Source organism: Calidris pugnax, unplaced genomic scaffold (assembly GCF_001431845.1).
Source record: "Calidris pugnax isolate Ruff unplaced genomic scaffold, ASM143184v1 scaffold27, whole genome shotgun sequence".
In the NCBI taxonomy this organism is placed as follows: domain Eukaryota; kingdom Metazoa; phylum Chordata; class Aves; order Charadriiformes; family Scolopacidae; genus Calidris; species Calidris pugnax.
The window spans coordinates 999,361-1,026,013 of NW_015090893.1; the positions used below are offsets into that span (position 1 = coordinate 999,361).

The 26,653-nt window shown below is 41.9% G+C and overlaps 1 protein-coding gene across 1 annotated transcript in view; it reads right to left on the reverse strand.

Annotated features, from left to right (window-relative positions):
- Nucleotides 1-565: 565 nt before the first annotated feature.
- LOC106891284 (Kv channel-interacting protein 1-like) overlaps nt 566-26,653 on the reverse strand; it is a 59,725-nt gene continuing 33,637 nt past the window's right edge. The window contains exons 2-7 of the mRNA XM_014947733.1: nt 16,848-16,972; nt 7,842-7,911; nt 4,256-4,326; nt 2,038-2,145; nt 748-852; nt 566-604 (exon numbers count right to left, since the gene is read on the reverse strand). Of these exons, the coding sequence (XP_014803219.1) occupies nt 566-604; nt 748-852; nt 2,038-2,145; nt 4,256-4,326; nt 7,842-7,911; nt 16,848-16,972 (518 nt within the window). The remainder of the gene's footprint in view (nt 605-747; nt 853-2,037; nt 2,146-4,255; nt 4,327-7,841; nt 7,912-16,847; nt 16,973-26,653) is intronic.

Below are 26,653 nucleotides of genomic sequence, written 5' to 3' on the forward strand. Positions count from 1 at the left end.
TGCCAGCTAACACCTCCCTGTCGAATGCCTCCACATATATGAATGCATTAATCCTCAGCAGAAGACTGCAGCCAGATACCTGACAGCAGCTCCATGGAGGCCAACGGTACATACTATACTCGTAAGTCCTTACAAACAAGCATTAGTATTAGGCAGAAGAAGACTACATCCTTTTTAACCTGTTTATCTGATCAATCTTCTGTATTCTTCTGAGAAGCCAGAATTTTCTAATTTTCCAACCCGGCAAACTGCACCCCTGCAGTTTTCCTAACCTGGCAACCTATGGGGTTATTTTATTTTTAAATGTAAGGCATTTCATTTCACTTTTGGCTGCTTTGAATAAGGGCAAACACTTAGGGAGGTGGAAGATTTTCTGCCCTAAGCTTCCTGACCTACTAACTAGTGTTCAGGAAAAGGAGAGTACTCGTGCTTGCTCTGCTATGGCCCATGAAAATCCAAGCTGTAATGGTAGTTTGGGGTGGGAGATGCTCCCTGGGGATATTTGCAGAGTCTGGGCAGCACCTGTGAAAAGGGAGACGTGGCAGCTTCGAGGAGCTGAGGTGCTTTACCCTGTAGTTATACCCAAACTGAGGTCCTCACATACCTTGGAGTCAGGAAATCAACAGACACCGTAACGTTAGGCTGAATGGCTGCCAGGGTTTATTTTAGAATGTATAGTGGGGCATAGGATTGAACCTATCAGTGCATAGCTCACGTGTTAAGAAAAACACATCAAAAATCACCTACCTGGAAGAATACTTCTACATGTTGCCTTGGAGCATCTTCCTTGAGCACTGGATACGTGTACTTTCCCATCATATCATAAATTGCCTTTACAATATCCATCATTTCCTGCAGCAGTGGCATGCCAGCACAAACACAAAAGGGAAATTAAGAGAAATGGGAGCACAATTCTTTCTTTTGCTACCCTTTTCTTTAGCCTCCTCCTCCCGTTACGAAACAGAACAGAGAATGCCCACACATGTGCACAAAGACACACATGTATCATAGACAGGTTTGTCTATAAAACACAAGTGCTTCATTCTGATGGTGCCATGACCTTTCCACAGCACCACGGGAGGTGCCAGCAGTGCTCACCTCCCTCCTCTGCCCAGGCTGCACTGCAGGACTCACACTGACACAGCAGCTGCTGGGCTGCAAGTGGCATGCTCAGTCCTGAGTACTGAAGCACTGACCTTCAAGACAGAGCCTCCTCCAAGGCCAGGGACCTTCACGGCAGTCACTGAGAACCCAGCCCTTCCCCACACCTTGCACAAACTGCCACACATCCGGTAGCAGCAATTGCAAACCCTCCAGGTACACACAATAGTTTTGAGAAGATAGACCAAGATGTATGTATCTCTACTTTGAGGGTGGCAGAGCACTGGAAGAGACTGCCCAGAGAGGTGGTGGAGTCTTCTCCACAGACATTCTAGACCATGACCCGCCTGGACCCGTTCCTGTGCAACCTGCTCTGGGTGGACCTGCTTTGGCAGGGGGGTTGGACTGGATGATCTCCAGAGGTCCCTTCCAACCCCATATGATTCTGTGATTCTGTATTAGCAAAATATTCAGGTTATTGTGCTCAAAACCCAAGGCTTCCCACAAAGGGAACAAAGCGAACCCAAATAAGAAGATAAAACCATATGATAATGCAGGATTAGGGAGTGGTGCCGGGGGCTTGCAGTGCTTCAGGTGAACCCACACCATACCTCCCAGTGCAGCCTGAAACCCCTCACGACTCAGTCACTGAGTAGCTATTGTCACCATCACCATCCCCTTTGCAAAGGTTATGTTGCTCATAGCTGTAAACTAGGGCTTGCTCCTGGGTAAGGCAATCCATTAAAGGCAGTATAATAGAGAAAATATGTCTACAAACCTATGCAATGTAAGATCGCTGTGCAATTTACACAGATAAATGCTCAAGTCCAGTCTCATTTGCATTTAATTAGCTACATGTAAAATTAACTATGCTCTGCAACAGAAACCAGTTGGCTCTCTTTAGCAATCAGCCCCACTTGTTGGAACCAGCCTTACCTCCTTGTTTATATAGCCATCCTTATTTATGTCATACAGATTAAACGTCCACCTTAGCTTCTCATGAACAGTTCCCCGCAACAGAATGGACAATGCCATCACAAAATCCTGGGTCAAGGCAGAGAGAGAAATGTGAATTTTCATCACATCCTTTTCTAAGTCATCTTCTTTATATAGCGCCAGTCAAAAGACTTACCATTTTAGAACAACACATGTGGCTATCACCCTCTTTTGATTCCCTTTTCCAAAAACACATATTCTCTGATGGAGCTCAATGGACATAACATCTGCTAAGATGATCTGAGTACTGTCACACTAATAAATGTGTATGAGATAACCAGAAAAATCAGAAAAGTCCTCAAGTACTCAACTGCAGCCACTGCAAAGGCCAAGCTTGTGATATAAAGCCAAGCTTAGCCAGGTTGGAAGGGCAGAAAGACCTAAGGGGTGCTGCAGCCTTAAACTCTCCTAGTCCTGGGGTGAGGGGTGTGAAAACACCGTGACAGTAAGAGCAGATCCAGTCCAAGACAGGCAGACCAAGGTCCTAAAGTTGATAGGACATTGGCTGCTCTGGCTCCTTGGGCTTGCTAGGAGCAACACAGTATGCTCAAGGCCAGAAGATGGGACACCTTCCTGGCTACCCATCCAACTTTGTCATGTTCCAAACACTAAATACCACATGACTGTAAGCATAGCAAAATACATGCCTGGTTTTTCAGAGCACTGCCATGTGCTCCAGTGGCCTTTCCTCTGCTAAAAATGGTCTCCTGCAAGGAGGAGTCACTCAGATTGCCACCACCTGGTTAAACACAGCTTCTTACCCACACATCTTGTGTGCTATCAAAGGGGGAGGAAAATCCAGCCTTTTTTCTGTGCCCACCTTGAGAGAGATGGAGACATCCCAAATTCCTCTATCACGGGGAGCCTCAGGTTTTAGGTTCTGGCAAAATCTGTCAGACTTGACCAGATGCAATTCCCACCACTAATTACTCGGTCTGGGACACAACATTTTAATTGTATTTTTTGTTTACAGTAAAGTTATTACATCTAATACTTTGAATTATAGTTTATACCGCACAACGACTCAGGCACTGTAAGCAGCATCTCTACAGGGATTTATTAGCACAGACAGAGCTTCAAGCTAACAGAGCTATGGAGTTCTGGATACCTCATTTAAGGTACTTAGCCCTTCCTATGTTATCTCCATTAGTTATGCATGGGGCGGTGCTGCACTTCTTAGAAACCTCTGCACCTTCTTCCCAAGGCTCAGAGGAATTTGAATTTGCTGAACAATACAAAAAAGGGGACAAAATGCTTATGTTTGACAACCACTAAAGAGACAGGTTTGCCAAGAAGGAAAGCTCAGCACTTTTTTCTTTTTCCATGTCTCAGTCTGTTTAGGTTTCCGGAAGCCTCTTACTACCAAGTAGTTGCCACACACAAAGCTCCTGCTACAGCCATCACCACAGAGACACACATATACATATTGCAACATCCCCATTTTACATTTGATAAATGAACTAATTTCTCAGTCTTACCTGGAAATTACCAGAGTTCTTGGCCATTTGACAGAAAAGACAAGACTGGTTATGATATCTAGTTTTATGATCACAGTAAACTGTCTTTAAAACTATGAAGTTCATCCTCCACAGGTCTATGCCTTCACATATCCCTTTGCTGCACTCCTACTGCTATGTGTGTGAGCTTGAAGGATGGCTATTTGTAGCCACAGCAACAGGCCTTTTAGTTAAAGGGTGGATTTGGTTTCCCTAGGAACGAAGTACCTGAGATGCTTCTTAAATATATCAAATAAGCTTAAAAAAACCACATTCCAGGAACATACAAACGTAACCCAGCAATGCACAATGTCTGCAGAAGACACACAATGTACTGGCTTTTCTTTGACATGCAAATTTTCTGTACAAATCACTGGTCTCTTTTCATAATGGACTGTCTTCAACCTCCCCTCTCTGCTACATAAATCCCTGCACTTTCTCCCTATGGTACTAACACAATCTATACATTTAGTGAAAAGAAACATGCAAATCCATCTGCATAAACTAAAGTGAACCAGATTTTAAACTATCAACTGATTTAAGACTGAAATCTCTAACCCATCACCCAACAAGACCTATTAGTTTACAATGAAGAGTGGACAGAGAAGCTTAAAAACACAAAGCTGAGGAAGAGCCAACAAAGAAAGATGCAAAACAATTACCTCAAACTTCACTGAGCCATTTTGTGCAGTGTCAAATGCATTAAAGAGATAATGTGCGTACATGCTGGCATCTGAAAAACACAAAGGACACCAATTGGTACAACAGTTGATGATATACTAATGGCTCTAAGCAACATTTGTGACCTTATTTTCCTTCTGTATAAAACCCAACCTCTAGTGCTGCTAGATATTCTATGACCTAGTAAATGTTAATATGGACCTGGATACTCCCCATGCCGTCCTGTAAAACAGCCCTCAAATGTAAAAGCTTTTATAACAGTAGAAACAATCTGGATTATGGGGTTGCACTTGAAAGAATGAGGAAAAAAAAAAAATAAAAATTCCCAAGAGCCTCTCTGGGGCAAACGGAGTATTAGTTCTGGTGGGAAATGTGACAAAAGCACCCGAGAGTGATTGCAGCACGTCTGCTTCCTTCCTCTACCTTTCTCCTCTGTGTGAGATGCAGCAATGATTCCCAGGGACTGTTTGACTTCAGAAGGATCTAGTTGCAATAACATGAGTTTGCTCTTTAACAGTCATGGGCCAAACTATAAAAATTCCCAAGAGCATCTCTGGGGCAAATGGAATATTAGTTCTGGTGGGAAATGTGACAAAAGCACCCGAGAGCGATTGCAGCACGTCTGCTTCCTTCTACCTTTTTGCTCTGTGTGAGATGCAGCAATGATTCCCAGGGACTGTTTGACTTCAGAAGGATCTAGTTGCAATAACATGAGTTTGCTCTTTAACAGTCATGGGCCAAACTCATACTTCCGTCCTCTTGAATCTTAAACTGCTGATTTTAGAAAACTCTTTTTTTATTGAACAGTTTCTCTGGCTGTATGAAGGATTGCTGTTAACTAGGAAAAACAGTCATAGTATACAGAAAAAAATATCAAATAGATGTATGACCTTATGACCTTCACTGGCCTGTTCTCTGCTCTGGAGACAATTCACACTGCTCTCTGCACTACCAGAGCTCACCTTTTCAAGATGGAAACAACTGACATTAAATTCACTTAATTATTTCACTCCTGTTCCAGCAGCCATTCATTTTTTTTGTCTTTTCCATTCTTTGCCCCTAGCACACAGCACTAGTCTAGCCTGAGTGGTTGGATTCAGGTGAAGCCCTGTGCTGTGTCAGGTGGAAAGACACAGCATCTTTTTACTCTGATTTCTGTGAAATGATTAAATATTTTCCCATTATTTAAATCCAGGAAAGTGTTAACAGCATGCAGAAAAATTGTCACCCATAAGGACTGAATACACTAGAATTCAGGAAAAAAAAAAATAATCGGCTACTACATTTTTAAGAGAAGGATTATGAAATAAAATAGCTCCAGAAGAAAACCATAGATTTATTTGTGTGACACTCCTACAAAAAAACTCCTATTAAGCTAAACTAAACAATAAACTAAAAATATTAAACTAGAGGTCTTATTTCAATAGTGAATGATGTACATAGATCACTAGCATCATTTGACGGTCAGCATAAAACGAAGACCTGTAAAGGAGAGGAGCCCAACGTAACAAATATCACAAGCCTGGGATGACACTGCACAAAGTTTTTATAATTCAGAGATACTTTACTGCATCTGGAATGCACAAGTTTATTTGTATGGAGAGCCATAAAAGTGCAAAAATCTCTACGGAATCTGAAATCTCACAATTTATGACGCTAAGGTTATACAAACAGTCTGGAAACTAAGTGAAAGAAAACAGTGTAAGATATGGAATCACATCTGCTGTTAAACTGATTTATTATTAAGTACGGTTGTACTACCAGCATCATTAACCAAGGGAGAATCACATTGCAAGAGAATGAGACAAAAAAAAAAGAAAAAAAAAGAAAAAGCAAATCTTTGTCCATCTCAGTAGAGGGGGGAAAAAAGTTATCTATCCATGGAAAATGAAGGTTCTGTACCCAATTGTTTTTCACATATGTGAAGGAAGGAGTCACCCGAGCTGCGTTGCATCAGTGAGTTAATGCAGTTACTTGAGGTAACTGGAGTTCCTTGGACTTACTGGAACTTAGGTTGAAAACACACAACACATCCAGAAATACATTAGGATTAAAAATAATGAATTTTTTGCATATTTGTTAAAAAATTTAATTAAACGATTGGGAAGATGTTCCTGCTTATTGCAGGGGGGTTGGACTAGATTAAGTACGGTTGTACTACCAGCATCATTAACCAAGGGAGAATCACATTGCAAGAGAATGAGACACACACACACACACACAAAAGCAAATCTTTGTCCATCTCAGTAGAAGGGGGGAAAAAGTTATCTATCCATGAAAAATGAAGTTTCTGTACCCGATTGTTTTTCACATACGTGAAGGAAGAAGTCACCCGAGGTGTGTTGCATAAATAAGTTAACACAGTTACTTGAGGTAACTGGAGTTCCTTGGACTTACTGGAACTTAGGTTGAAAACACACAACACATCCAGAAATACATTAGGATTAAAAATAATGAATTTTTTGCATATTTGTTAAAAAATTTAATTAAACGATTGGGAAGATGTTCCTGCTTATTGCAGGGGGGTTGGACTAGATGACCTTTAAGGGGGCCATTGCAACCCTAATTGTCCTATGATTTTATGACTTTTATAACAGAAACAAAAGCAACAGCAATAGGAAATCATCAAGTGCATACTGAAACGTAATGTCAACTGTTTATAGGTGAACATCTTTGAGGTCACATGCATTGTAAAACGTAAGCATAACATGTTTCATCTTGATTTTACTTGGGAAACCACCTGTTAATGACCTTCTTAAAGGAAATGCACGTGCACACATGGACTCTCACAGAAACTTCAGTTATCATTCCAGAGCGACAGTATTCTGCAACTACTACAAAGTGGAATATATTCAGAAAGCTTCAAGAACTGCATCATTGACCAAAAAGCAATTTAAACCCATGACTCATTTATTTTAATTTGAGAACAGTTTCCCCACAGAACATATCGGGTTTGAAGAACTTACAGATCCCTGATGTTTTTAAAAGAACATACATTATTTGAAATTTTTTATACAATACTCTATATATTCCAAAACATTAAGTGACTGTGTCTTAATTAGTCACACAAACAACAAAAATTATCATTTCAGGTAGCACACATCAACTAAGAGCTGCTTTAAGGCTTTTAGGGAGGTTTTGACTAATTTGCAGGCCAAAATGAGGTGTGGGGCTCTTCTGTGCTAGCTGTGACAAGCACAGCAGCCTGACAGCAGGGAAGTGACACACACGGAGGGGAAGTGATTTACTTTCTGCCATCCAGAGAGTCAGTACAGAAAAAAGCATCAATCCCCAGTTTCCACCTCAGACTAGTTCACTGTTTACTGGAGAATAAAGAGCTGACAACCAGGGACAATACTTAACGTGGGTTTGTCTATATTCCTGCGAAATGACTGTTCAAAGGACCTAACAATTTTATTACCTTCCTGTCTGTGCTTCTGATCCTGCAAAGCTTAAGCTCATTTCACATTTCTTACATTATCTGTAGCAGTTTTGCAGCCAGCTGGCAGTAATGAATGCTAAGGCATGCTTCAATAAACCCCACAGACGCAAAGTAATGCCGCTTACCTCCATGAGGAAAAAACTGTGCATAGATCTGTTTGAATGTTTCTTCATTAACAACCCCACTAGGACACTCCTGTTGGAAAATCAAAAAAGAAAAATCAAGGAAAAAACCCCAGCTCTATAAATGTTCATTTGGAAAACTCTACAAGCCCGAAGAGAGCAATTAAACAAATCAAATTCCTGTTCTCACAGTGCTCTGGATGCACAGGCTGCGCAGCTGAAGACATTAAAATAATTCAGACTGCAATTTCATCTTAAGTATCTCATAGACTTGGTTCACCATTATTAACATTTTTAACAGCGTTTTCAGCAGTGTCTAATCCCTGTTTTATCGGATGACCCAGAAAGGGAGTTCATGCCTTTTGTCATCCAAAGCTCTCATCCAATAATTACAAATAATGGTACTGCCAGCTAACACCTCCCTGTCGAATGCCTCCACATATATGAATGCATTAATCCTCAGCAGAAGACTGCAGCCAGATACCTGACAGCAGCTCCATGGAGGCCAACGGTACATACTATACTCGTAAGTCCTTACAAACAAGCATTAGTATTAGGCAGAAGAAGACTACATCCTTTTTAACCTGTTTATCTGATCAATCTTCTGTATTCTTCTGAGAAGCCAGAATTTTCTAATTTTCCAACCCGGCAAACTGCACCCCTGCAGTTTTCCTAACCTGGCAACCTATGGGGTTATTTTATTTTTAAATGTAAGGCATTTCATTTCACTTTTGGCTGCTTTGAATAAGGGCAAACACTTAGGGAGGTGGAAGATTTTCTGCCCTAAGCTTCCTGACCTACTAACTAGTGTTCAGGAAAAGGAGAGTACTCGTGCTTGCTCTGCTATGGCCCATGAAAATCCAAGCTGTAATGGTAGTTTGGGGTGGGAGATGCTCCCTGGGGATATTTGCAGAGTCTGGGCAGCACCTGTGAAAAGGGAGACGTGGCAGCTTCGAGGAGCTGAGGTGCTTTACCCTGTAGTTATACCCAAACTGAGGTCCTCACATCTTCCCCAGCAGGATGTGGGACCACAGGCAATAGAACAGATGGGTGACAAATGCCACAAGAACTGTCTCTCCATTTTGTGAATCCTGCTTCCTTATTCTCAACTCTTTTTAGAAACTTAATTTGGACAATTTAAGTAAAATTCAGGAGCAAATTTAGCTAACTACAGTGTTTTCCCACCCCCCCAGCAGCTCAGTGCTGTTATAACGCGTGCTCACGTACCAGAGAGTGCCTCAGGCACTGCCATCTGACTATGTGAAATTTTCAATTACACAGAGCATTTCCCAGCTGACAACACTCTTCCTCACAAATTTGACTATCAACCAATTCTGAAAACTAAAACAGAGTGAAACAATGACATGTCCACAGCACTGATCCTTTTCCTCAGAACACAGAATTACAGATATAGAAAAGTCCACTTTCTCCTGCGTTCAGAAATATCCCCGGCAGAGACACCCCACGCTCTCTTGCCTGCTGCAGGGAACAGACAAACAGCTGATCTCAAACCTTTTCCTACCAGCCACTTGTGATTTGGTGGATGTTCCCTTCATTATCTCTTTTCCAGGCTGAAGCATCCTCTCTTGAGAAGCACAGAAGGCACCAAGTGTCCTTTGACAAACCCTTCTCTGTATCTTTCCAATTCCACTGTACACTTTTGGAGATGGCAGTCCAGGACTGCACACCACGTTCAAGATGCCTTCTAAAGTAATGGAAATTCATTTAAAAGTTCATTCTTCTGTGCTAACGCATGTAGGAAGGCCATGCCTCTGTGCAGAGTGAGGTGTTGGGGCAGCACAAGCAAGCTTGGGGATGAACGTAAATGGGTTGAAAGAGCACAGAGCTGCAAGAGCCTTTACATCCAAAGACAGTACCTCCATATTATACCTCCTGGAATGCTCTTGGGGTGGAAATCCCTTGATCTCCCTATAATTCCGTGCTTAGCCTGGACTTGCAGAGCAGGCCTGGGAGTGCATGTCACAGCCCCCAGCAGGTTTGCAAAGCCAGGCAGACACTGGTGCTGCTGTAGTTACTCCCCTGCCAGAGGTGCACACACTTGCCATGTGTTACACCCCACTCTGCAGGAAGACAAATGCTGAGAATTACAGCTTGTTGAATTTGAGATGAGTAAACTATAGGAAGTCTAAGAGAATCCCTTTGAACTGGTGACACAGAAAGCTGGGGAAAGATTCAAGTCCATGATTTATTTATTGATGAGTTCTTTAGATACCTTTTAAGAACAAAAAGGACTTTGACAAGAAATTCTTCCACCATGAAAAGTCTATAAAGGTAAAAAGGCTTCTTTCTTCAAGCCTCTGATCTGCCGGCATCCCCCACTGCTGATGTGTATTCACTAACCACGGAAAAGGACAGAACAAACAAGAGAAATCACTTTATTCTGTGCAAGTCACAGAAGGAGAGCCATGAGGGGTACTTCAGGTGACATCAGAGGCTGTTCTTAATCACATACCTGTTCACTATTGAAATTAGGGTGATTAGATCAAGCTCCTTCCTCAAATGCAGAAGAAATCCTGCTGTTTTCTACTCACTATTTGGGTAGAAAACCATCAGTGATTTGGGAGAGATTTAAGCTAAGTAAAGGATAATTCATTGCTTAAAAAGCCCTGAAATTATCTTTCAGTCTGTCTTCATGACCTGACAACTGTCCTTCTACTGGGTAGGCTTAAGTGTCCCAAATAAAACCCAAACCTGGCACTGGGTCTTGACCTTGCCAGGGTGATCCCTTCTCCACCACTGGTGTTCAGGGCTTGATCCACAGCAAGAGGGTGAAAAGACCAGCTGGACTATCTAAAGCCCATGGCTGCAGGACCAGACTTGGTTTTCCATTTACAGACAACATTAACTAAGCTTTCTAATTCTGTACAGCAGAATTCCTGGTTAGATAAGTACCCTCAAAACATTCCAAAGCTCCTAATAAAATAGCCACTTCCAGGTTTCTTTGTGATGAGAAAAGTGGTTACTTTTTCATCTCTTCATGCCACTTCTAATAAGCTAGAAAGCATTAAAAGAAAAATAGATAATATAAGGTAAGAGCTAACATAAAAATATTCTCCCAAAGTTCATGTTTCCTAAAGCTTGCAATCTAAAGTATGTTAAATAAATATTCTAGTATTTATTTCAGGTATTTTTTAATCATAGATCAGACCAAGTACCCCATCAACAGCCCATTCTTCCGGTAGAAATTTTCTCCTTGGTCACTGGAGCGCTGCTACTCCAAGACCCACATTGGTCAAATACTGTGAAGTTCTGCAGAGGCCCAAATTGTCATTCTTTTTAAAACCAGATCTACCAGAGCACCTAACCACCCTTTCCAGTATAGCACTACTGGCCAAAAACACTCAGTGAAGATGTATTCCTTTCTCTCATCTTGATAAATGCAAGTATTCTATTCACAGAGGACCATCCCTTCGCTGCTTGAAGGCAGTCTATAAAGGTAGGAACTGATCATTATTTTCTCTACACGTTCCACAACTGCAGAGTCCCTTGGACCAATTCCAAACTATATTAATAGCCCGTGTTCACGAAGAGCCCCAGCCCACCACTACCAACCCTGAGAACGAAGTCTAAGTCTGCAAAGGGCAGGCACAGAGGAGGCTGCTGCTGCAGGCACTCTCCTCACAGAGGCAAGGTCTCCCATAACAGTTTTGGCCATTGAAGTCTAAGTCTGTGAAGGGCAGGCACAGAGGAGAGGCTGCTGCTGCAGGCACTCTCCTCATAAAGGCAAGGTCTCCCATAACAGTTTTGGCCATAGTGCCTGATTAAATTTTCTGCATTTCCACATGATCCTTATTGCTTCTGATGCTCCATCTGGAAGCCAAATGAAAGTTTGCATCAAACCTCCAGGAGCGCTGGGGAGAGGCAGCGCTGACATTGATCAGCCTGTTTAGCTCTCTATAACTGGATTGCTTTCAGACACATATGCTAGTACCAATTCATTTGTACTTAATTGATCACAATTTTGTTTTTATAAGAGTCAAATAATGCTCAGGAGGCCTCATTACTGCTACAGTACGACTCAATACAGCTGACTCAAAAGAAATCCCTCTTGTGAAAAGGAGCAGGTAAGCTTAGTGTCAGTTTAAATTCCACTGAATATAACAAAGGTTTTACTCATTTAAGAAAAATTTCTTGGCAGTATAAAAAAGCGTGGTCCTACTCCATAACATTCATAAGGCCTGTCTTCGATGGCAGAGGGTTAGATTTCAGGGAAATACCTCTAATTTCTTTAACCTATGAATTCTTTTAAACATCTAACAAGAACAGTGAACATTTTTTGTCTTGTCAAGCATGAAAACAACCCCTCATTTTCAAAAAGCTAACTATATCAGGCATTGGCAGCATGAGTGATGCATTGAATCTACCCTCTCAGACTTCTTTTAAATACTAAATCACAAAGGAGCTGAATCCACAACAAAAAAAAACCCACCTCAAACAAAGTTGCACTTGCTGTTCTTTCTTCTGCTGGAATCAGAAATTAGCTTCATTTATTGCTTTCAAAGACGTGCAATGTGGGCAAGCAGGCAGCAGCAGCAGAGCTGAAGTGGGGCTGAATACAACCTGCCCATCAGACTGTTCCCAGCTCACTCTGCTGGTAAGTGGAAAGCAGCACTCGAGGGGTCACAGTTTGCTAAACTAGAGGTATGAAGTTAAGTGACCACAGACAGACTCTACCATATTCTCCTTCAGGAGACACAATCCGGATTTGCCTCTCTAAGCACTCACACATTCCGCATATTTTGTTGCTCTTACTACGTTCTCCCAGTTTGAAGATATTTGGGGGGGGTTATGGAAGTATCAGGACGATTTTCCCTTCTCATACTGCTTGCTTTAATCTCAAAAAACCTGGTTTCTTACAGATGATTACATCTGATACTAAAATCCATTACAGATGTGCTGAAATTCACACCAAAGCAAGGTAAGAATGTCTCCAACAGCACCTCACTTATTTGCATTGTCTGTTTTCTGATTTAATATTAGAAAATTATCCCTTGCCGCTAGCAACCATTTCCCCTAACAGCACAGAACTCACAGAATTGAACAAAAAAATCCCATTAAAATCCCAATCCTTTTAAATCCATGCACACAATTCCAAAGCATTCAAGTCATTAGAAAAATGGTCTAAATGGGAGATATTAATTACTAAGCTCAAACCTCTGTCATTGTTGGTCACTTCATCAGTCATCAATTTATCAATTTTCATCTTAAAAATAGTTTCTCATTCTCCTCCCTCCCATTCCATAACCGTTCCCCAAACTTTACTCCTCTGGGGAGTGGAAACTCTCTTCTAATCCCAGCTTATGCCTATTCATGACCATTTTGTTCCCATGCCAATATTGCCTTTCAGCTGAAACAATTCTCTCGCCTGATGTGTTACAGTCAGAAAGTATCGCATTTTTTTTATTGTTAAACTAAAGCAAGGCAAGATCCACCTGAGGTTATGCTGGTTTTTGCCACCTCTGTTGCCTTGCTTTTGCAGAGCCAAAAAGCAATCAGGCCATATACCTCGCGTTCATCTGGCTCCAGGCTGAGAGCAGCTACCTCCAAGGTACAAAATAGACACAACACCGAGTGCACCTTGGGGACAGAGATAACTGCTAAAATAAAAGTGAACTTTTGGTCCTGGCATCAAGAGATGCTGGGGGATGGCTACCTTTCACAACTGGAAAAGAAGGCTGAAGGCAAAGAGAGAGGGGATATTTGGCCAGGCAGCAAGGACTCTGGCCTGGTTAGTGTGCTCTGCTTCTCTGGAGCAGCAAAGGATCTGAATTTCGGGGAAGCCTCCATCAGTCTGGTGCAGAAACACCAGGCCTGTCCAGTGACATGCTGGGAAGAGACTGGGAAGGCTTGGAGAGAGTGGGGAAACAGATTTCAGAGACGAAGAAAGAGCAGGAATAAAAGGACTAAGAATTAGGACCCTGGTCAGCCAGGGCATTAGTCCAGAGGCCACCCCAGGCTGCACCAAACTGCCTTTGGTCAAACACCATCTCCCATCACAAACACCAAACTGCCTTTGGTCAAACACCATCTCCCATCACAAACACCAAACTGCCTTTGGTCAAACACCACCTCCCATCACAAACACCAAACCCTCAGCTCCCAAAATAGACTATTCCACACAACGCCTAGTGCACCTTGGGGACAGAGATAACTGCTAAAATAAAAACGAACTTTTGGTCCTGGCACCAATAGATGCTGGAGGACGGTGACCTTTCACAACTGGAAAAGAAGGAGGGACATGCTGGGAAGAGACTGGGAAGGTTTGGAGGGAGTGGGGAAACAGATTTCAGAGACGAAGAAAGAGTAGGAATAAAAGGACTAAGAATTAGGACCCTGGTCAGCCAGGGCATTAGTCCAGAGGCCACCCCAGGCTGCACCAAACTGCCTTTGGTCAAACACCACCTCTCATCACAAACACCAAACCCTCAGCTCCCGTGACTGCGGCCACGCTGAGCAGGGCCTCCTCTCCCTGTGTCCATTACATGTGCCTGCAAATGGCTCTGTGATTATCCAGGTGTTGCCTCATGATTAAACAGGACCTGTACAATCACCGAGAGCAAACAGTAACCTCAGCTCCTGTGACTGCGGCTCTGTCCATTACATGTGCCTGTAAATGGCTCTGTGATTATCCAGGTGTTGCCTCATGATTAAACAGGACCTGTACAATCACCAAGAGCAAACAGTAAGTACAAGGCAGAGAGAGGAAAATGACTGTATTCCCACAGGGATTTTGAATCTCCAGATGGCACTGTAACATCATCCCCAAAAGCAGACGGTTCAGTACTGTAGCAAATATGGTAACAGCTGAGTCAGTTTGCCTGCTGTGCATAATTACCCATCCCATTGAAACCATGATTTACAGGCTACAAATGCTAAAGCTGCCCTTTCATTTCAATTTAAACCTTAGATATTAAAGCTTCACGCACATTGTGTGCAAGGCAGCTGGAAGAAAACAGACTGCTTTGTCCTAACAGCCCGATATCAAACAAGATGTTGCCAGCACCACCAATTAATACCAAGACCTTCAGTGAGGTTGTAGGAAAGGGTTTTGGTCACAAGTTAAACGCACTTGTCTGTCATTCTTGCCCTGGGAGGTAATGCCTCTGTACTGCAGTGATAGCACAACTGGGAGGGACAAGGGGTAGATGTCATGTCTGCTGAGAGCAAGTGATATAACAATTGGGAGGAGCAAGGGGTAGATGTCATGTCTGCTGAGAGCACGGCAAGGCTGCCTCTGTTTGCCTTTGTAGCTGCTGGCTCCTATCAGCACAGAGCAGTGCTCTCCCACACAGGATTCCCACCAAAGGCAGCAACACAGAAGGCATTTTTCGGAGATCTTAGCAAAACACAGTGCTTAAGAACTCTCCGGGTTTATTCTCCCACTGTAGGCAGCCCTGTCACATTACCCTGTACAGCAACCTGTCAAGCTCTGTCTCAAAAGCCATAGGATTTCTTGCTGAGTGCCCAAAGCATGAAAAGGTTTCAAAATAGCAGTCTTCAGTGGTTAGAAAACTTCACAGAGGAAACAACCTCCTCTGCACAGCAAAGGCTGCACAAATACAACACAAACAGAAAAATAAAGCTAAGCTATGCCTTGGCCCACTTAAGTGAGTGGTGAAATAAAGGATGAAACCACCAGAGTCCTTGGAGAAGTCAAGTATACACTGCAGATGTGATTCAATCTCATCTCAAGAATCTGTCAAAAAGAAAGGCCTTTTTCAGTGTCCAGCAGGTTTGTCTCAACACTGCCTGTATTTAGGGTAGCTCAGCTTCATTTTGGGTATTTTTACCCAGTAGACTTGACCTTCTCTTTCCCAGAAACGTCAGCACCTCACTGTGACAGTGGCTGAAACACTGGAGCAAGACAATTTAAAATCCACACTGTGTTCATTGAACTGGCTTGATACAGATCTATTAATCACCATGAAAACATCAGCTGGCACGAACCACCTGGGTGACTAAATCCAGACCCTGAGGCAACCACGTAATGAGTATTAATTCTTAAAGGTCCATAAAACATCTGCTCCACGTAGCCTCAAAGTTCCCTGTCCTGCAAGACAATTTAAAATCCACACTGTGTTCATTGAACTGGCTTGATACAGATCTATTAATCACCATGAAAACATCAGCTGGCACGAACCACCTGGGTGACTAAATCCAGACCCCGAGGCAACCACGTAATGAGTATTAATTCTTAAAGGTCCATAAAACATCTGCTCCACGTAGCCTCAAAGTTCCCTGTTTCTCTTCATTCTGATGAGTCCCTGTGAGGCAGCAGAGGTGACCCAGAAGCTGAAGCTCACGCAGCTGCAGACTCCCTGCTCCCAGGGAGAATCTGGCTGGAAGGATGGGTCACAAAGAGGAGCACGGTGCTGTTCTGTGCATACAGTCATGCCAGCTGGCATGGTCCCTGCTTTCACCTAAGTCTATAGTCTCCCTCTTGTCTCCTCAGTCTTGATATCCATTTACTTTTGATTTCTTTTTGGCTCCTGCCACTCCAACCTTATTCCCTACCTTACGGTCCTAATGAGCTTTAATAACATCCTACTACAAGAATAAGATTTCTCCAGGTAGAGAAAGGATAAAAAAAACCCATCTTGGGTAGCTAATCGCAAGCAAACAGTACTGCTCATATCTGAACATGAGGAACTGACAGCAAGAATTAAATAAGTAACCAAAAAAAACATTTTCAAGTTATCCTTGAAGTACAGGCCCAGTGAAGGAAATTGCAGTGTGCTTACTGACATTTGGGGAACATGTTGATGTGAATATTCCGTGCCAAATATTCACCCAAGCCCAGTTTTAGGCAGATTACGGTGTCATAAATATTAGATGGAGAGACAGATTGTGCTCATTTTTCTATGGTAAGGGAGTTCTAGCATAAAACTCTTAATGTTTAGCAGGGGAATGATACAAAATGCAGCTGAGCAGTAGAGGCTGGTGGGGGACAGACATAGTAGACTTGGTTCACTACAGTGCTGTTCTTACATTTTTAAATCCTCTGTAAAGCACTTGAAGTTCTCTTTTAGTGAAATTGGTTTGTGCTTCAAGCTGTTCCAGTCCCTCGGGTCTATGGCACACCGTAGTCATTTCTAATTCATCTTCAATTTTATCTGAAAGAGAAGACAGGAAAATATTTATTTTGGTTGTTACCTTTGCTCTATTAACATGATGGATAGGACAGACTGGATTTCAAGAGCAGTAAAGAAAAAAGAAACCATCAACAGAACTCATCTGTGTGACTGTTTTCAACCTCTTAAAAGCAAAATAAAAGCCGTATTAGTAAAGCAATAGCTCATATTTCTTACTGGACTGCCAATTAGCACCCCCATTAACAAAGCCAAAATTGGGAGTGAGAACAGAAGGGCAGGCAGCAGATATGTTGCTCCAAAAGGCAACACCAGATATTTCTTTTCTAAATATTGAACCAGCATGGAGGAATAGGCCTTTCAGAGTACTAGCTTTAAAAAAAAGCTGTGCAAATATAAGTGAGAGAGCAGACATGCTTAAGCATATTAGACAACCACATTATGCTGAGGGTAAACAGTGAGGGAAACTCTTCTGTGTGCTAACCAAAAAGCTTGTTACAGAGACACTAAAGGTCACTTTAATCCTAAGAGAAATTCAAACGATGCCCTTAGGTGCTGAATCTGGAATGAATCCAGCTTGCATTTGTGTGGACTTTTTGGCGAAACAGATAAGCAACAAAAAATACTTATGTGCATTTTATTCAACAGATCGCTCACTCTCCCACAAGGAAGAAAACCACTTGAGACATATCCCATCCTGCATTACTGTAATCTCACTTTTTTTTTTTCTGCACTTTTTTCCTGTCAAGCCCATTTACCCAGCAGCATAGGTAATACCAAAATTGATACAGAAGCTTAGCGTATGTCAGTTTGAGAGCCTTTAAACTCCAAGGACCAGATGCAGGTTTGAGCTGATGTGAAAATCCCATCTTCATCCAAAAGTTGTTTGGCATAAAAGGCTAACACTTTCCTTATTATCAAAACCACACAACTTTTCCCCTGCAAAAATGTTTTAGGTTATTGGGCTCAAGTATTATATAGTAAATTCCTTCTGAAAAGCAAGGATTTCAGAAGAAGGGCACAAGGAAATGGAGTCACTCTAAACAGAGGAAAGGCATGAATTCAGAGCAGAGTGGCTCAGTGAAAGAACAAATTAGAATAAAGCTATCTTTTCATAACTTAGCTTTATTCTGTACATATACATGAAGGTGAAGGCAGAGCACACATCAGTGAGTCATAATGGTTGATTAACATTGGTTCATTATTTCAATATTAAGAAATCAGTTTGAAATACTGGTGAATTCAGGATGAGCCATCCTCCTAATCCTCTGTGCCTGGAGTTTCAAAATCCTCCTAATCCTCTGTGCCTGGAGTTTCAGTCAGCATTTGTGGGGCTTGAGCAGTGAAAATACACATGTAAATACTATTTCTCAAGGGAGAACAGTATTGCACAGCAAGGGAACAAAGGTAAGAGACAGCATGGGACAGAATGAGAGTATCACAACCATTTATGATGCAAAAAATAAATTACTAAACACTGGCAAGTGGCCAGAAAAGGTCTGAAGGAGACACCTTTTCCACATGAAGGGGACATGAAGAGTCTAGAAAGTATAGCTCCTGTTAGAGGAAAGCTAAAAAGGATGTCTGCTACCAGAAAAAGAACAGATAATGTGAGATTAGGGGGAAAGACAATTTTCTTTCAAAGAGAACACGTCACAAGATGAAGGAAATGCAGAAGAAGCTGTAGAGAGAAAGAAAAATGTGGGGAAGAAATTCCTTAAAATGAGGGAAGGGGAATGAGTTGTTAAAAAAAAAAAAAAAAAAAAAAAAAAAAAAAAAGAGGAAATCCATTTAGAAGGAAGCCAGGTTAGGAAGACTCAGCACCATCCATACATTGTGTAGGAAACCACTTGTTTACCTTTGGTTAACCATAAGTTAGCTAAACCCCTTTATAAAATGCATGTAACCTCAGACTCCCTCCCCTGCGTTTCCCTGCTGTCCCTCAATGCAATAAGCAGTTTACACACGACCTCGACAGTTGTTTAGTTTTTCCATAGGGAGCCATACGTTTTGCAGTGTGTTGAACAGCAGGAATTAGGCTCTGGGCTTTTCTCTCCTCTCTAATATGCCCAGTTTTTCACTGACATTTCCTGTTGATGGAGTCACTCTAAAGTTATTTAGAACTTCAATCATTGTAAAATCTAAGTGTAAAACAGTGGCCATCTAGTCTTTATGCCCTGTAATATAATTCAACAGAGAGAAAAAAATAATAATCTATGCAACCTCACATAAGTGGTGAGTCTAATGAGGGAAGCCAGCCTGTTGGATTACTCATACTTAGCTTTATTGATATTCCTACGATGTGGCTGCTCACGTGGTTTCTACAGAGGCAGGAAAGATCCAGCTGAGAAAAGTCACGCTCTTTGCAAATACATTTTTATATGACTAACTTCTTTGTGGGTATTTTATTTGCCATGTACTTCTGAAGCAACTATTAATCCAAAACACTTATTGGAATTTGTGTTCGAGTTCTAAAAACCAAGTAATTAAAGAAAAAGGTCTCGCTCACAGAAAACTTGCGCTATAGCTCCGTGATAGTTTTAAACAAAATCTGCAGAATTGAATTTCGAAACTTAGTTCTTTGGCTTATCCAGATGTCTTTTATATGAGCGGACCCAAAATTAGGGTGTTGGAACTATTTTTTAAAAATATGCTTGAATAAAGTATTACTTGGCGAACATTGTAATTTAATAATGATACATTGTCTTTCGACAATACTAGCCTCATTCAATGAATCATTATTTCAAACGAGTGCAATTCATCTTCTTCAGCTTGTCCTGCAAGAATAGTTTTTTCCAACAATCAGTTTATGAGCCTTGGGTCCCACAGGGCAGATACTTCTATGTTAAAAATAAGCCAGATTATTGTTGCAGATTTGATTCCATTTCCCATGCTGAGAAACGTGGCTCTTTTCTTTAAAACAAGCTGCAGAAAGGAAATTATGAAAAATTCATCCCTTTCAAAGTAACACACTATTTTTTCCTTCCTTTGTCTATTCCAGAGCCAGCATTAATCTGAGCCTCTGAAGAACATCTGATGGTTCCCTACAGGTTAATCCTTTCATCTGCTTCCCCTTCCTTTCCTAAGGGAAAGGTTTAGAACTTAGCAAAAAAACTTGTGAAGCTTTAGATCTGGCCGAGGGGGCACCCAAAATTACACCAGATCAACAAGTGTCCAGTAAAAACACTGTAAAAATTAAAGAAGTTGTTCCTTCAGTGGAACGTGCCCCGACACAACAGAGTAGACCAGGGCTTTTCCTGGAGCCTCACTGCAGAAAATACAGGAAAGATTTGATAGTTCTTCTTGTCTATCACTTGCCAACAAAGAACTACTTTCCAAGTAGTTTCCAAGTCAATAGTGCCCACCTCCACAAAGATTTTTTTTTTTCTCATTATTTGTTTCCTTTCACTGTTTTATCTTAACTCTTTTAAACCTTTTTCTTCTATTCTCTTGACACCCTATAAATTAACCGCAGTGACCTGAGTGGCAAAAAAGAAAACTCACTTCGTCATCCGCCCTTGTCTTTTATCATGTATATTGTATTTCCTCTTATTTACATTTTCATTATGACACTGGCTCAGTCCCTCCCAGCTCTTCAGGGATGTCACTGTATGAAATATGAGCCCTTGCATTTATATTAAACTGAAGCTCACTTCATGGTGGCAAATGCAAGCAAAAGCGTGTATACACAGATACACATATGCAAATTTAAAGTTTTATTAGGAAAGCATGGTGTTAAGATATTTTATCTAATGTCATGTTCTTCCTCAGTGTTGCCTTGTTCACAGCTTGCTGAACACCCCCAGAGATTTTTGCGTGTGGGGAACAGGCACACCACTGGTTTGAAGTTAATTCTCTTCCTCAATTTGGAAGTGCACACAGAGCTAGGGACTGACTGCAGACACTGCCAGGGACGCGGTGGTCACCTCCCCAGCTGAGGTGACACGTGTGACAAGGCACAGCAGAGATGAGATACAGCTGTTGCTTACAGCATCCCTTCTGAGCTGGAACCAAGACCAGCCCTGCTTGGAGGAGACATCCACCTCAGAGTCTGGGTACCATACACCCAGTTAGGGAGAACTTGAACCTTAGCAAATAGGTCCACATTTATTATTATGGATCTCAAAGAAAGATGTTTTAATTTATCTTTTTTCTCTAGCACTTGTTGAAATCATCCCTGGATGAACCCTTTCCACCCCAGACAGCTGCAGCCAGTTGTGTCCTCGTCTTAAGTTCACCTACACTGTTTAGCTGGTGCAGAACACACTCGAGCATTTGCTAAAGTGTTTTTCTTGCAGTGGGTTTAAAACTGGAGAAATGGGAAGTAGCAATTTCTGATTTAGAATTTGCCTCTGGCCATATTTTTTTATGGCTGCTTTAATAGCAGGGTATGAAGTCTGGGTCTGGTAGAAGCGCCTGTGGTAATCTTACTCCAAAGTAGATCCAGATTACAATCGTTAGTTAATTTTGCATTTTTGTGGAAAATATCATTGGTATTTGCTTAGCCCATAGGACAGGCACATTTTGAGTATCAAACAAAATAAACAGTGGCTTCACTTTACAAAGAAAAATAATCCTGGCACACTTGCGTGCACATGCATATTTTATGGATTGTTGCTAATGAAAGATATTGTATTTCATTTCTCTGCTGCTTGCTCAAGAGCAGAGAATGAATTTTCATTAGAGTAGATCAATATTTTAACTGAATACACTTTAGAAATTACTTAATGGGGCTTGGTTTATACATCCTTTCGTATTTGTTCTAATTTTACCTTTTGTTATCTTTACAATTTGAAGATTTCCATACTTTCCCTGCCTGCAAGTGGCCCTGTGGTTTACTACTGTAAACTTTCCTGAACAGAATTTGCATTTCTCCAAGTGATAAACTGGAGTAATTTCAGCCTATTCATGTGAAAGCTGTCTTGTACATCTACGTGCCTACAAAATTGCTTCATCATTGAGGAAAACAGATTTCCAATCACAGCTGTCTCCCAGCAGAGGGACACAGTCCTCCTCTTACCCATGGTAAAGACAAGAAGTCTATTGATTTTGAAGGAAAACGACCTGCTCCAATATTTCACTTTTCCAGATCTTTCCATTCCATTGGACACAGGCACATTTACCTGCCAGCTTATGGAAAATACATTGTCCATTTGTCTTAAAAACATGTATGTAATGTACATCCAAGCCAGCTACATCACCTGAGGCACTGCCTAAACCCAGTTCCTACCCATGCAACACCAGTTTGAGACCCAGTCAGTAACTTGCCACCACTATCAGCAAAGGGCGGATGACGAGCCCCTGTCACAGCACAGAAGCTGAGTCCTAAAATCCTCTGCTGACAGCACATCTTTTAGTGTTCCCTTTACTGACCTGTTTCCCATGCAAAAACGCCAAATCAATATTCTTCAGCTCCAACAATCCTTTCCTCATGAGAAGAACAGATTACATTGGTCACAGGCAACGCCAAAGTTGTATTTGTGGACTATCAAACAGGAAACAATCGTGTGTTATTTACCAGCTGCTCTCTCAGCTCTGGTTTGGAATAGCCACGGACCCCAAATTTATTAACCGGCCCATCCTTCCTCTCGCTGGCAGCTGCCTCCACACAAGCAACATCTTGCCCAAAAGCAGAGGTTGGTTTCGCTGGGACAAACTCACTTATGAAACGCAAAAAACATCAAACATCCTTCCCACAGCGGCCACCTAAAATACTGCAGTATTTCCAGCCCTCCAACCTGGCAAACAAGCGAGAGCGATGTCTCACTGCATCGTTAGAGCTGGCCAAGGACAACCCAAGGCCTAAACCAGAATTTAAAGGGAGGGTGTAAATGATGATTTAATAAAAATGCAAATGGACCCTGTCCCCTGCTTCCAAAGGCTGCAAGGTGAAACCGTGTAATACCAGGCTCCGCAGCTAATGGGAGAAATTTGAAAACATGTTGCTTATAATAAATTCATTTTTTGTTAAAGAAAAAAAATGAAGACGTAAAATACAGCTAATGTGCCCAGTGTTAATTGTAAAACTGACAAGTATTAGATGAAATGGGTAATTTTACAAATACAGCAGAAGGGGATTAAATTATGTGCAAGAATTATTAGACTGCATCTTATTTTTTATTAAAAAAACGTTAGCTATATTTTAGGAGCAAGAACCCGAAGAAAAAATTAACCCTAGTTTATCCATGATATCTTTGAAATTAATCTCCAGACAGAATACTTGCTTGGCCAGATCCTGCAGGAAATAGATCCTGCCTGTGGGAAACCCATTGCAAATATCTGAAAATTTTATGAGGAGAAATAACAAAAGGCCTGAGTCCATAAATGCTCATTACAGCAACAAGTTCCAGGAATGGGAGTCAGAGGAGACGCTGTGTTACTGCTGCAGACCTCGCACGTTGCCTTCAGCATTCCCCCACCGGCACAGCGGGAGCTCGAGGAAATACTGCTTTTATGAAGTCCCTTGAGGTCTGTGGTTCCAGGTCCTTGGGGCAAAGGCAGTGACAGAGTCCAGCTCCACTATCTGGAACAGGGAAAATATTGCTGTGCAGTTCCCTGTGCTTCCACCAACACAAAATCTAACCCTTAGTCTTTAAGTGACCCCATCTGGCAAATACTTATAAATGAAGGCAGCCAGCATGGCAGGCAACACCACCACTGGTGGCGTTCCCAGATTGACAGCTCAGACAGGACTTAAAAACATGTATCTGCACATTTATGAATCCCAAGAAAAGGGCTAAGTAAAACATCAATAAAAAAACGGCACTAAGATACCTGCTGAAGTATCAAATATTAAACAAGTTTAATTAAACTTCAACAGTCCTTTATTAATAAATTATTATTAATAATAGTATTATTGCCTGGCTGGAGAGATCAATTTCCAAATCAAAGGGACTTTCCATCCAATAAAACAATAAGTAACCAATGTCCCTTCATCCACTCCCTTTTCCTCAAATGATTTTTTGACTCCTTCAAGTCCATTCTCACCACTAAATCAGCAACACCAAATTCATTACACAGTCAAGCTGAGCAAGGGCGTTCTGCGTGTGTGAACCTGCAACACCACCAGCTGCAGAGAAAAGCTACACAAAAACCCAACACTCCATAAAATTCTGAGATTTAATTCAAAAAAAATGGAATTTTTAAGGTTTCTTGGCTAATCCTTGCAATGCTCTATGCAAAATGTCATCTATAAATCCTTTTGTCTGCCTCTATACTCTTTTAATTAATTTCACAGTAGTACATTGGGAAGCCAGAACAAGGTTATTCTCTGAAAAAGGAGATGCAGGAATAGTCATAGGCCACGGGTACCTCCAAAACATCTTTCTGGCACACAACTAAGACCAGGTACAATAATTCAAACAAGAACTACCCAATGTCAAATTTGACTTTAGATGTTCCTGCAGATGCTGCATTAACTCTGCTCATCATCAGAAATAGCTTTGCTGTGGCCATTCCCAGGGTAGGAGACAGCAGGGTGCCCTTCCTTCCAGTGCACTGGACCTTACCTGGGAGAGCACGCACTTTTCAATTTCCCTTGTGCATTCCCACCCATCTGTAGCAACATTTATAAGGGAAGCAACTTGTCAAAACAGGTGGAAAAAAAATCACTGAAAATTTATTGGGTGCTTCGCTGCTTTTCCACGGGGATGCTGCAGAAAATGTGCTTTTGGGACAAGGGCTTCCCTCCAAGCAGCTGTTCAAAGGTGAATTTGCAAAAATACAGAATCACATAATCTTCTAGGTTGGAAGGGACCTTAAAGATCATCTTGTCCAACCGTCAACCTAACTGACAAAAATAGACACCCACACAACAAACAAGGAGCATCATCACTAAACCAGACCTCCCAGCACTACATCAACCCGGCTTTTGAACACCTCCAGGGATGGGGCCTCAACCACCTCCCTGGGCAGCCCATTCCAATGCCTGAGAACCCTTTCAGTGAAAAATTTTTTCCTAATATCCAGCCTGAACCTACCCTGGTGTAACTTGAGGCCATTTCCTCTTGTCCTGTCGCCTGTGACTTGAGAAAAGAGACTGACCCCCATCTCTCTACACCCTCCTTTCAGGTAGTTGTAGAGAGCAATAAGGTCTCCCCTCAGCCTCCTCTTCTCCAGGCTGAATAACCCTAAACTCACTAGTAAGGTAAGAAAATAACTTCCCTCTGATGATTGTTGGAAAATCCCCACTAACACCACCTCAATACTTCACGTGGAGAGTACCTGAAGGGCTAAGTACTTGGCTTAGCACATCATGAGACAGACACTGCACACAGAAGGACTTGGAGGATGAGTAAAAGCTGGGGCTGCCTTCATCAGAGGGGGCTCTGCTGCTCCCCAGGCTGCAGCCTTACCCAGGAACTGGGCAATTTTCAAACACTTTTAATTTTGTTTGCTGCCAGCGTGGAAAATTAGAACAAACTCAGCCAGGGGGAACCTGTTTCCTGGCTTAAGAGAACTTGCTGCAAAAATGATATGACCGATCGAGTCAAACTGGTGTAAATTTTACCTCTCTGATACACGTAAAACCATCGAGCAGGGTCTAGGAAAAAGTAAGAAAAAAAATTAACAAAAACAAAGTGACAACCATACACAGCTTTGTCTTTTGTTAATTTTAAGGTGACATTGGATGTGTTCTGCAATGTGCCACAGGATCCCCTTTCCCAGTGATGGTAGGATTGTTTCCAGGTGTATTTCACGAGGGTTTTTTTTTTTCCTGAATTACCTCTTTCCTCACCCCAAAGGGCAGGAAAGGAAGTCAGAGCTTGCTGTCCCCTGCATGACCATGAAACTCAGGGCAGCATGTGAAGGGAAGCATGCACAGAGTCATGCACCCATGCAAGCATCCATGCGTAGCAATGCAGCAGTCATCCTGGCAACTCTGAGAAGGGGTAAGGAGGACTTTGCATGCAATTTTGGCAGTCTGGTAAGGGGCAACAAGAGGGGCCCACAGCCTTCTGCTTCCTTTCCACAGCTTAGCTCTTTGACAGCCTGCAGAAATAAAACTGTGGTTAGAAAGAGTAAAGAAGTCTCAGGTGGCTTTGATCCTCTAACTGCTGCTCTTTGCAGTCCGTGTCACTTGCAACCTGGTTATTTTGTGTTATCTCACACCCCCTGGGAGAAAATTTCATTAGCAAATTAGGTTAAAAGTACAAAATAAATAAATAAATAAATGTTTTAAAGATACCTATATGGCTTCTTGCGGCACCAGATTTTTTACTGGAGAACTGGGTACACAATACTATCTATAATAACTTGCAGAAAGCACAGAGTTTTGGTCAGAATATTACTACCTGCAGTGCAGGAATGGAGCGAATTTACTCTCCATCAGAGTATTAAAGCACCTGCCTACAGCCAAAACCTGCAGAAGTGTTAGAACACGGCTTCCTAACAGCATCGATGAGAAAATGCCTGGTCAGACAGTATTGCTGAGTCCTGGTGCTTGGCCTCGTTAACTCTTGCTCAGCTTTCCTCCATCTGAGGAAGGAACAATTAAAGAAAAAAACAAGACCAACACAAGAAAGCAACCATCGTTGCTCCAGTTGGCTGCTGCAGTGCAAAAGAGACAGTGATACTGAGGACAAGCACGTGAGAGGATCAGTAACAGAACTGAATCCTGAATGACTGACTGAGGGTATCATTCACAGATTAATGACTACAGAAACCTCCATGCTTTCCCCTTTTGAACTGAAACTTGAAGAATAC